Source organism: Aedes albopictus, chromosome 3 (assembly GCF_035046485.1).
Source record: "Aedes albopictus strain Foshan chromosome 3, AalbF5, whole genome shotgun sequence".
Classification (NCBI taxonomy): domain Eukaryota; kingdom Metazoa; phylum Arthropoda; class Insecta; order Diptera; family Culicidae; genus Aedes; species Aedes albopictus.
Window position 1 is genome coordinate 449,556,991 of NC_085138.1, and position 12,901 is coordinate 449,569,891.

General features: G+C 38.2%; 1 protein-coding gene across 1 annotated transcript; it reads right to left on the reverse strand.

The window, feature by feature from the left end:
- Positions 1-359: 359 nt before the first annotated feature.
- Positions 360-8,453, reverse strand: LOC134289937 (uncharacterized). The gene is made up of 2 exons (XM_062856775.1): positions 7,072-8,453; positions 360-2,469 (listed from the first exon to the last, which is right to left on the reverse strand). Exon 2 carries the CDS (start codon positions 2,460-2,462, stop codon positions 855-857), a length of 1,608 nt encoding a protein of 535 aa, XP_062712759.1. The 5' UTR covers positions 2,463-2,469; positions 7,072-8,453; the 3' UTR covers positions 360-854.
- Positions 8,454-12,901: the final 4,448 nt, after the last annotated feature.

The following is a 12,901-nucleotide window of genomic DNA, read 5'->3' on the forward strand; positions in this document are numbered from 1 at the left end:
ATTTCGTCTCGGACATTGATAAACAGGCAATCTGCAGCAAGCGGCTTTATATCGGGTGGTTTTACATTCGAATGATGCATGTGTAAACAAACGGTATTATACTACATTCTGATGAAACACCTGATTTGAATAGAAATCTGTTGACTAGTACCGTACTGGAAATATGGGTCAATTGATATGTGTGACTGCAACTAACAGATTGTATTGAGCTTGATTTCGTATTCAGCTCTTGCAACAGTTTATCGCGATAATTACATGTTTGTGCGGCAGACAAACAAACTTCACATACAGGGTGCGGCAGGAAAAAATGCGAAAAGTTCAAGGCACTATTACACGCTAAATATAGGATATATAAAAATGGACGGGACTTCACATTAGGGTTTTTAAAAAACTACTTGTTTCAAATTTACCCTAATCCCATCACTTTTATTATGTTCTTGTTTATGATTTTACATTTCACACTTCCTAACACTTATACTGGGCCAGAAGGGCTTTCAACTGACTATTAGACCTATCGATTCAAACGTTCACTTCCAACTGACTGATCGAGCCAGACCAGACCGAGGGCACACCTGTGTCCTCCGATTGAGTTCGATGCTTTCTCGATGTCAGCAAAAGTTCACCGGATGGCAACTGGCCTGGTTGTTCTGGGTTGCGTTGGATGGTCGGTGTTACTGTGCGCCGGTATCGATTTATCGTGTCATCAATATGCTCGGAGTCCAAAGGGTATTCTGGTATGGGGGTTATGCTCAGTGTCTCCAAGGGTGATACTGCTTTGTCAGCATCTAGTCCACGATAGGCGGATACCTGAACATCGTGGGTAGAGCCTAGGGATGTCCATAACTTCCCCCGCCTTAGTTTGAACCGTCTCGGTTCAATATTGTTTGAGAGCTTTCCAACGCATTGTTTGCAGGGATCCGTATTGTCAGCTTCATTTTGAGTTTACGAACTTCTCTCGTAAGAAAAGCGAAAATTACTGCTACGAAGCATGTGATGAGAACTATTCCTACTATGTTGAGCACTTTAGTCCTTTTGCTTGCTGTTTCTAAGTGCTCCAGCTTATGACGATTCCTAATGTGCAGTTGTTCCATATAGTCAATGGATTCTGGTTCTGTCTGTGACTCATCTACGCTAACTGAATGTAGGGGTAAGATGACAGGTCTGGATTCTCCTCTGAATGTTTTGCTGGTAAAGGTTTTTCCGTTGAGGGTGATGGAACAATCTCTAAATGATATGAGAAACGTTCCTGTTAAATTCCTCGGACCATATCCACAACTGTTTTGCATCGAAGTCGGATCAACAGAGTTTTTAACTAACAGTCCGAGATTCTCGATTTCCTTTGTGTCAGGTTTCATTGGGGATCTAATGAAGGTACAGTTACCCGTATTTCCTCTTAGTAACTCATGTAAGCATCCGTCATTTGAAGTGTTATACAAGTTCTGGACGTCGCAGATGATGCTATGCTCGATGTTCATGCATGGATGGGAAATTAGGAAAGACTCATTGTTACCAACAATGGCTTTTGTTGCATTTATCGGTATGATTTTAAACTGTCGTGGAATGGCTTCTATTTGGAGTTGCACAAATTCTCCTTGCCTGAATTTAGGAATTTTTATGAGTAGGATTATGTCTGAGTTATTGTGGAATGCTATGGGTTCCAAAAACTCATAAACTTGGTCATAGCTGTTAATCACAACGCCTTGTGACTCCAACAGATTCGTTGCAAATTCTAGCTCTGATGGTTGTAAGAAAGCCTTTGAAATTAAACCCAACTTGGACAACTGAATGGCCTCGAAAATTGTAGACAGCTGCTGGTTGATCGTGTCGATGTTGAAGATGATGTTGTGTAGGTGCAGGAGATGTTCCCATTCGACAGGTCTGTCTAAGCTCAGTCTTGTCTGTTTAATGATGCTATCTATTTCCCTAGACTGTCTATAAGCTTGTTTAGTAATATTGTTAATCCTTTCCTCAAACAATTTATTAATTTGAATTTGTTCATTATTCTCTGTTACTAAAAGGTTATTTGAATTTTTAAGAATTTCAAGTTGGTTTTCTATTTTTAACAAATCTTCATTATCGAGATTCCCTGTAATCATTTTTAAGGTAGACCCAAGAAAATTAAGAGATCGTTTTGTTTTTCTACTTCTAGCGGTTAAATTTTCAAGGATAAAATAAGCCTGACTCTGCTTTTGTTTAAGAATTTTAACTAGTTCTGCTATCTTTGGGTTTTCTTCAATGTTCAAAATAATGGATTCATACTGCTTGAGAACGACGGTAAAGGAAAATAAATTAAATCTATGGAATAGTGTGTGAGATCCTTCTTTTATAAAGACTGAATTAGTCTTGAACGCAACTATACCGGGATTTTCATTAAGTTCAAGGATTTCCAAGTAAGCAGAGTAAATAGGATTGAAAAACATCATAATTGTAAGACAAAAAAGTATCGGGTGTTTGTGTGTCATCTTCGAGCTGAAATGACAGGAGAAGAAGGGAAAGAAGACAAAAAGGTGCAATTAGTTCTACGTCGAAATTAAGTTTTACGTTTACGTTTTAATTTTGTTTTGTGGACTTTTCTCCCATTCTCGTCGATTATATTTGACTCTAAATTATCTTTGACTTGTATTTCTCTATACCTCTCTTGGTGCTTCAAGTTATTCCTTTTTCTTTCGAAGACCGTTTCATTTGGAAGGAAGTTTTCAGGATCTTCTCTGTTTATGTTCAGTTTTTCTAAGTCTGAACGTTTTTTCTCTAATTGTTTTTGAGACAAAATCCTGTAAAATTCCTCCTTCAGTCTTATTCTTTCATCGAGATCTTCGGGGACAGGGTCCTCGTTTCTGAAGCCAAAAAATAACTCTTTTGGAGTTAACTTTGTTTGAGAGTGTATTGAGTCATTATATATGGAAACTGCAAGATTAATTTTTGCCGTTTCGGACAAATCTTTAGTTGAATCCTTCATACTTAAGATGTTGTGCAATTCTCCAATAGTCCTATGGACGATTTCCACAGTACCATTCGAAGAGGATTGTCCAACACTCGTATAATGGTACTCTACATCGTTTTCCTCAAGGAATTCTTTAACTGTTGTTGAGGTAAATGATGCTTCCTGATCCATGACGAGAAAGGAAGGTTTTCCAACGTTAGCGAAGAAGTGGGTTAGTGCTCTTAGAATGTGTATAGTATTCCGTGTTTTAATTGGGATAGCCATTGTTAGTCTGGAGAACTTATCACAAAGTGTTAGATAATTTCTATTTCTGATTATGAATATATCCATATGAACAATTTGCAACGGCCTGGATGGTGTTGCTGTTAATTGGAATTTTTGTTTATATGGTCGCCTTTCATACTTAGCCTTTTGACAAAGTTTGCAGATGTTGATGAACTTTGAAATTTTGCTCTTCATTCCTGGGAAAAAGTACCTTCTTGAGATGTGTGCCTTTGTCTCAATGATACCTCTGTGGTTCGCGTTGTGTTGCCGTTCGATGATCAGGTCCTGTTCAAGCTCATCTGTTACGTCTTCTAACAATCTTTGTGTCCAGAAAATTTTTAATGATTTTGCACATGAAAAGTAAGTTTTATAAATAGTTTGCAGCCTATTAAGGATACTTTCGCTACAATAAAGACCGGTAGCGCATTTCGTCGAAGCGTATTCCTTAAGAATATTGATCAGGGCTGCTGGACCAAAATGTACCTTCTTTATAGTTATTCTGTGGAAGTTTTTAAATGGGGTCAAGGATTCACGACTATCTTCATCTGTCTCTAAAAGTACAATCTGATTTCCAAATCTGTTAAGGGGTCTTTCCGTTGACGGGATGAAGTCGTTATCGTCAGTGTCCGCGGAGTGTTGTGTCATGTCATCGCTGGAGGTAGAGTTGGCGTTTACTTCTGTTTTATCCTCAGGGTTAACACGAGACAGTGCATCTGCATTAGCGTTTAGAGTACCTTTCTTATACTTGATTTCAAATTCGAGCTCTTCGAGAGCTAGTTTCCAGTGTAAAAGTCTCCTGTTCAGATCATTTTTCTGCCGGAGCCACACAAGTGGTTTGTGGTCGGTTCGAATTTCGAAAGAGGTTCCGTAAATATATGGTCTAAAATGTTTCGTTGCCCATACAATGGCCAACAATTCTTTTTCCGTGGCAGAATAGTTGCATTCTGCTTGATTCAGCGTTCTAGAGGCATATGCAACAGGATGCTCTTTGCCATCTTCGAATTTCTGAGACAAAACGGCTCCTAAAGCAAAGTCGCTTGCGTCAGTTTCAAGAATGAATTTTCCATTGAAGTCGGGGTATTTTAGAATAGGGTCGCTCGTTAGTAACTGTTTGCAATCATTAAAACAACTAATAAATTCTTCGTTGTGGACAATTTTTGTATCTTTTTTCAAGCACCTGGTTAAAGGTTTCGTTAATTTTGCAAAATCTCGAATAAATTTTCTGTAGTATCCAAGAAGTCCTAGGAAGCCTTTGATTTGAGTAGTTGTTTTTGGGATTGGCCAATTAAGGATTTTTTCGATTTTATTTGGATTGCGTTTAATGCCATCTTGGGTTACTATGTGCCCCAAAAATTCACATTGTTTCTGAAGAAATTCACATTTGTCAAATTGAATTTTAAGGTTGGCTTGAGCAAGCCGTTGAAGCACTTTGTTAAGGTTATCGATGTGGTGCTGTAACGAGCTACCAAAAATAATAATGTCGTCTAGGTAAACTAGGCAACAATTTCCAATGAGATTTCCGAGAATGTGGTTCATTACGCGCTGAAAAGTTGCTGGCGCGTTTTTTAATCCAAAGGGCATGCGGATGAATTCGAAGTGCCCTTTCTCTGTACTGAAAGCAGTTTTCGGCCTGTCTTTTGGATGTACCTCAATCTGGTGGAATCCAGATTTAAGATCCAGTGTAGTAAAATAGGTACTACGGCCGAGCCTGTCAAGGATTTCTTCAATTCGCGGGATGGGGAATTTATCATCGACAGTCTTTTCATTTAATTTGCGGTAGTCTATGACGACACGCCATTTCTTTTTTCCGCTTGCATCCAGTTTTTTTGGAACAATCCAGATTGGAGATGTCCAGGGGGAAATAGAATTTTGAATAATACCGTCCTCCAACATTTCGTTGATTTGCTTCTCCACTTCAGCTTTATGGACATGAGGGTATCGGTACGTTTTGGTATGAACTGGAATATCATCTGTAGTTTTTATTCGATGTTGAATTGCAGAAGTGCAAGACAACTTTTCTGAATCATTATGAAAAATTTTGGAATTTTTAGAAAGGATTTTCAGTAATGCAGATTTTTCTTCGTTGTTGAGATGTTTTATTCTAATCATTGTTTCCAATTCAGAAGAGGGTATGTGAGACGCTTGATAAGAATGATGTGAATTCATATTGTTAACTTCTGCTACTTGAATAGTTTTTGCTGGCTTTGTCCAATGGAAGGTGACAGATTTGCCAAAGTTTCTTATTGGAGCGTTTACAAAACCATTTTCTGCTTGGTACAACCCAGAAGGGATTACAGCGTTGGCAATTTGTATGTCGTTAGGGAGGTAAACGTTGCCATTATTCTGTAAAACGGGTAGTTTGATCATTCGCGTAGAGTTCTCTGTCAGCGTAATCTGCGAAGGGCCTAATTTCCTAATTTGCATCGGGATTGTTTTGTGGGGAAGGATTATTTTGTGGTTGTTCACGTCGATCAGTGCTTCGATGTCGGAGAGGGTTTCGTATCCAAGGATTCCGTCAAAAAAATTGTGGAAATTTAAAAGGTAGAAGGTAACTTTTTGCTTGAGGCCAAAAATTGTCGTGATGAATTTTTGATCGGCCGCATGCCGTCCTGAGCTATTAGAAATTTTGAGGGTTTTGCATTTTAGCTGTTTTGATTTTGGAATCAGGCTGGGCGAAATGAAATTTTTGTTTGATCCACTATCCACAAGTATTTTTGCGTCCTTACCACAAATGTTCATTATTACGTAGGGAAGTCCGTTGATTGCATTTAAGTCAACGATCTCGGATCGAGGCCTATTCTGAAAATTTACACTTTGTTCACTGACTTCGTCTTCACTATCGTCTTCGCTATGTGTGTCATGTGTATCGTCGTCGTTTTTCTGTTCAGCGTCATGATTGTAAACTCTGGAACGTAACGACGGGTCTACTTCCATGGGTGTCATTTTCTGTCTGTCGGATAGCGGTTTGTGTCGTGTAGATGGGGTGTCTGATTGCTTGCTAAATGGTTTATTGGAAGATTTGAAATTTTTGCTACCATGGGGCTGTTGGTCGAATGCAGCTTGTGTGTGGGACTTCGTCTTCTCAGCGTTTTGGAACCGACACAGGAATGCGTATGCATTCTCCAAATCACTGGGTTGTGCTGTTTGAGCATACCCAAAGTAGGGTTTACTAAGGCCGTTAATAAATGCTGCTAAACATTCTTGTTCAAGGAAATGATTTGCATAAGTTGGATTCTGCTTTGCCAAAGACTTCATATTAACCATTATTTCCTTTGTTTTCTTATAGTAAATATGTAATGATTCGGTCATTTTAAGTGACCATAATTGTGTCTGGTATGTAGCAATATTATTGCGATCACCGTAGACACTTTGTAGGATTTCCGCTACTTCGTCGAAGGTAGTGGGGTTTCCGTTTACACATATCATATCGCGGGCTTTGCCCTCGATTTTGTTGATCACCGCTTGTTCGTACACGGCAAATAAGTCCGGTGCGACGTGTGGTCGGCATAAATTCAAAGCTCGTCTTGCTGTATCAAGCCAATGACTGAGCTGTCTTTTATTCCCGTCGAATGATGGGATCATTCTTATGGGGTCTGGAATTCGGAAGAAGTCCGTGCGACGGTCCTCCACGACGGGGGCTTGCCGCTGTTGTTGCAACTGTTGCTGTTGCTGCTGTAAATTATTGTTTTCGACTTGAAGAGCACCAAGTCTGTGCTCCAAGTTTTGTATTTGGTCAAATATTGCCTGTAAATTAACTTGTTCCATGTTTCTTTCGTGGTACCTGAGAGGCTTAACTTTAGGAACGGGATTAAATCTACGCATACAAAATGATAGAGAGGTTGGGAAAAGAAAAGTTGTTTACTCACGGTTCGACACTCTTAAAGGGTTGAAACCCACCGATGCAGTTTTCGTGTCGGGCGGCGCAAATCACCTACGGGTTGAGGGATGGTTTCCAAGAGCCTGGTTCCTGATGATCGCTGGAGATAGTCACTAGTTTCTTGCTTCGCCACGGGTTGGGCTAAGCGTCTACTTAATGCTGAATCCTGCACAAGTCAGTTACACTTTTAGTCCTTGGTTACCGGCACGTCCGATGTCGTCAATTCGACACTAATTTTCGGTTTTCGCACTACTGTCCAATTACCACGGATCGGGTTTTGTCACTAGATTGTCTTCCAAAAACTAGCACTGCACGTAGAGTGTTCCGTACGACTGCGCCAAAAATGGACGGGACTTCACATTAGGGTTTTTAAAAAACTACTTGTTTCAAATTTACCCTAATCCCATCACTTTTATTATGTTCTTGTTTATGATTTTACATTTCACACTTCCTAACACTTATACTGGGCCAGAAGGGCTTTCAACTGACTATTAGACCTATCGATTCAAACGTTCACTTCCAACTGACTGATCGAGCCAGACCAGACCGAGGGCACACCTGTGTCCTCCGATTGAGTTCGATGCTTTCTCGATGTCAGCAAAAGTTCACCGGATGGCAACTGGCCTGGTTGTTCTGGGTTGCGTTGGATGGTCGGTGTTACTGTGCGCCGGTATCGATTTATCGTGTCATCAATATGCTCGGAGTCCAAAGGGTATTCTGGTATGGGGGTTATGCTCAGTGTCTCCAAGGGTGATACTGCTTTGTCAGCATCTAGTCCACGATAGGCGGATACCTGAACATCGTGGGTAGAGCCTAGGGATGTCCATAACTATATATGTGTATTTTTTCATGACAGTGTATCAGTCAATGTCTATATTCTAGCACTGAAAAATAAAAATGAACATATTTGATGTTTAACATGTGATAATGTAGGCCTAATAAGCGGATATCAATAAACTGCGCGCCCAATAGTCATTAAACAAAATGACTATAACAGTAACAAAATTAGCTCAAATTCGATGAACAACCAGACCACACTGATCCAGAGCCATGTAGTTTCACATACCAGATGAAATAAGTACATATATTTGATGATATTGTAGAGAAAATCAATAATTTTGTTTTATCAGATGCGAAATTTAGCGACCTGTGCGATTTTCTGCGGTTTGAAAATTCTGGTTGTCTTCATCTTCAGGCGCCGCTCTGTAAAGGTTAGTGACCAAAATGGGAAATTTTTTAATTAACTTTTCAGAAAACTAGCCTATTATAGATCATGGAACGTTGAAACATAGATTGGTTAATGTCAAATGGACGAAAATGAGGTTTGAAGTTGAAAAACACTTTCGCATTTTTTCCTGCCGCATACTGTAGTAAAATATACATTTTACAACAACAAACATTTGGTGGCAGCATCAATTAATGAAAAAGATAAATATACATAACCAATTAAATAGTGCATGAATATTTCATACATAATTGTTTTTCTACCAATAAACAATTTCCATGATACAATGAAAATTAACAACAAAACAACAGTTATTTTTCCGCATTTGAGAGAACTACTCTTTGTCTTTTGATTTCTAGCTTTGACAAACTAGATAAAACTGAAATAGAACAGATAAACAGATAAAACTTTTTCATGTTTTACGGTTTTTGTCCACTTTTTGTTTAGCTTGTTGTGGTAAATCTCAGAGGCAACGTAAACAAAAGTTTTTTTGCACACATACAAGTATAAGTGATGGATGAATTATAAAAACAGTTAAAATCAAATAAAACATAGACTAAACAGATGAAAAAAATACGCAAAACTGTTATTGCTCAGCAGCAGAAATGTGCAGGTTCGTCACGATAGGGATATACATTAGCGTGGGACACCAAAAGACATTCTACTCCTGTACACTTTTTGAGTTCCATTTTGGTCCCTTATCAACTGTGCAAAATTTCAGCTCGATCGGAGAAACTATATTTTAGCGCCAGCCATTTTAAGTTTTCATACGATTTACTATGGAGAAAATCACTTTTTCAAAGAAAAATCGCCACAGGTTGCTCCTTAACCCCTAAAAATAAATCGATGAATGATTTCTATTGGAAATTTTACGACGAACTAACCCTCCGAAGACCGCAAAGCGATCTAAGGCATGTGGAAAAAGTTATTGACTGAAAACCGAATGGGATGTCAACGCTGTTTAACATGTAAGAAATAACAATAAATAATAAAATCTCGTCATTTTATCGATCGGGGGAGGCTTAATAACTTTTTCCACGAACGTCGCATCGGTTTGTGATCTTCGGAGGTCTGATTCCTCGTAAAGTTTTCTACTGAAATCATTCAGCGACTTATTTTTAGGGATCTAGGGGTGACTCCTAGCGATTTTTCTTTGCAGAAGTAAAATTTCCCCATAGTAAATCGTATGAAAAACTAAAAATGGCGGGCGCTAAAATATAGTTTTTCCGATCGATCTGAAATTTTGCACAGTTGATATGGGACCAAAGTGGAACTCAAAAAGTATACAGGAGTTGGAGTTTTTCCATTTTTTGTAATTTCCCATATAAACCGTGTACCAGGCTAATATACATACAGTATCGAACAATAAAAATGCACCAAAGCTGTTTTTCCATATAAAATAGTTAACTTTAGATTTAGAAGTCTTTCTGCTTGTCTAGAGGGAGCCTCCTGCCCCATCTAGATACCGTACCCAATTCACATCACTTCCACTTTTCACTGCTAAACGAACCGAACAAGAACCAAATCCAAAAACTACTTATAGGGTAATTGTTCCCTTTGTTGTGGTAGTACCTAATGTTGCGGTAATGACAATAGAGCACTTTTTCGACAAAAATGTTTCCAAAAGGCATTTTTAAAAGATGTATTATGATTAAATTATGAGATTACACTTTTTGTGTCCTTAGATTTGTCCGAAAAATATATTTCTTTAATATTTTTGCTGCTGTGTTCCTATTGTTGCGGTAGTGTTCCCAATGTTGCGGTATCCCATATATGATTTCAGTTCGGTTTCTATTTGCTTGCAATATGTCATTTGACAATTTTTTGCTATCATACTCAAAATGAAAAATGATGTTACTGCAGAAATTGAAGCTTCAGACTTCAAAGATGATGCTGAAATGCTAACAACGTTTTTCAAGTTATGTTTCAGGTCGACACTCGTGATGACAAACTGAACAAATATGATGGAAGAATAATTTAAAGATAAGATGAATAATTAAAAGTTATGAGTAAATCAAAACTATTATCCAGGCAGAATAAAAAAACAGCGCATCAATTGATCAAAAACTATTCTAACACCAAGATGACCGCATCAAAAGAACAATTATCTTTTCTATGCTTTCACAATAGAATAATAGCATGAAACGAACTCACCAATCTCGATGATCATCACTCCATTGCTCTGTTGCTAGTGGCACCTGCAACACTTCACAAACACTTTTTTCGTCCTAGAGAACAAAATAGAAACGAACTGGTAACCGATTGTCTCCACCAGCCAATTTCATTAAGAATTATTTTCTCAACACGAACATATGAATTGAATTAATATTCTACCACCATATTCAACGACCTACACACACGAACGGTTCAGATTAAGATAATTTATTTGGTACATAAACCAAATTTTCCACACATTTTCTCTGAATTTCCGATGATTTTCTTCGTTTCCTACAATTCCGTAAATCTTAAACTGGCCAAAGTAGTTTCACGGCTAAACGCATGACCCACAATGGTTCAATTTTTAGAAAAGCTGACAGAAACTCAATTTTTGAACAAGCATTTAATGGGATGCAATATATTGAGCATTCATCCGTAATAACAGGATCACTGACTGGCGCTTAAAAATTTTGGAAACATTGATTTTGTATCTTGTTACAGCATTGAATAGCTGCTGATGGAAGAAGTACTGAATTTTTGATAAAGAACACAAACAAGTTCAACCACTACAACAGTATGTTAATATAAGTAATACAATTATTTTGAAAAGTTTATTTGTAAGTTCTTGTGTATATCAGACATCTGCAATGGAACAAGAGATCAAAATGACACTTTTGGCTTCAAAATTGTCCTTGCATGTCATTGATACGAGAAATTCTTACACTTCATATTCAAAGTGTCTTACAAATCGCTCCGCGCTACTCCCCGCGGGGATGTTCCGTTCAAATGCTCGTTTATGTATGCAGAATCGGTTAAGAAAAAATGCAACTGCCAAGAGCTGCCAAAACAATAGTGCCATGCTGATATGTGTATAGTCAAATTGTATGAAAAATATCAATTTTATTCGGATTTTGTTCGAAGAAATCGGCAAATATTGAAAATGTCAATAAAATTAAATTGAGCGTCAAATCATGTTCCAGTACATTCATTTAGGCTAAAACTAGCAGACTACTATGATTTGGCAATTTTTGCCAGGTTTTTTTTTCAAATCTGGACCACTTTGCGACCTACGAGTACTAGCTCCAGATCTGCCAGAGAAAAAATTGATACTACGGGACGCGACGACGAGAAAATTAACGAAACGACGACCGATTCCGACGGAAACATTGCTGCAGTAAAAAAAATCACTTGCCAACGTTGTGTTTCAAACCGTTCAATCACTGTTGTTTTCGGAGAAATGCCAATTTTCCCGAAAACTCTCCTTCCACTTCGCCGAATGTTACTTGCAGCTTCACTTTCAACCCAACAGCACCATCCAAATACAAATTCGTACACAACATTGAATTTTCTAATTTTTGAACAAATAAAGTTACACAATTTCTCGGCCAAATCTAAAATCACACGGAAGCGAAAAAACGTGACAGCAGACCAAAACCTCGAGCAGCCGCGCGAGCAGCCTGCTACGATGTCGCTATAACTTCTTATCGTTTGGTAATTAATCAATGCAAATCAATGAACCTATTTATACATTTTCTGCTTTATTCATGGAAAAATGTCTTTTTATAGATCGTTTATATTTCTGTCTTTAGCATCAACTTACTTAATTCATAAAATTTTAACTTTTTGTTCGAACTACGAAGAGAGAACAAGGCCAGTTTCTAGGCCAAAATTGTGGGGCTTTTGTTATTTTAAACGATACTGAATATTTGTAGTTTTGTAATAAAAAATGATTCATTACATACAGCTTCAGAATTTTGATACCATCATAAGTCTTATATATGTATGTAGCTCGGGCATGATTACCCAAAGAAAGTAGACGACCGAATCATTTCTAGCCCCGACAACATATGTCAGTACTTTTGGCGCCTCGCGATGGTGAGTCAGCAGTGAATTTCTGTGGAATCGCCTCTTCGCCAACTGACAGCAATATTGAATTAAACAGATATTCATTCATACGGACAGAGCAAAGGAATCCCAGGAATGTGATCGTATATTAAACAGCACGCGTTCCGATTGAGCACTTGAATGCAGGGCGATATATTAAAATAGATTCTCAATCAACGGCGTCGAAACGCAAACCTGTCAAAGCTATACAGATGACTAATGTTGTCATAAGCATAACAGAGGCACTCATCGTTCTAAGCCTCGTCTGGGAATGGGAATTCTGTTCTATTTACTGACCATTCAACGAGCTTAACTTTTACGTACATTCGTGATAAGATGATGTGATTTATTGGCGCAGAGCACCCACTCTAGCGTAATAATCCTTCTATGTTCGAACCGATACTTTGTTTCAATTGAAAACGTCGATATCTCGAAGAATTCTCGCAATACACGCTACCCTAGCAATTTCAAGTGCATTCCTTCAACTTTGATCATGCATCTACGCTCGCTGACGCAACACATTACGTTATCACCCAGTTAGCTAGGAAGCTCT

Excerpts from the sequence above, each read along its gene's own strand:
- LOC134289937 (XM_062856775.1), bottom strand. The coding sequence starts at position 2,462 with ATGACACACAAACACCCGATACTTTTTTGTCTTACAATTATGATGTTT.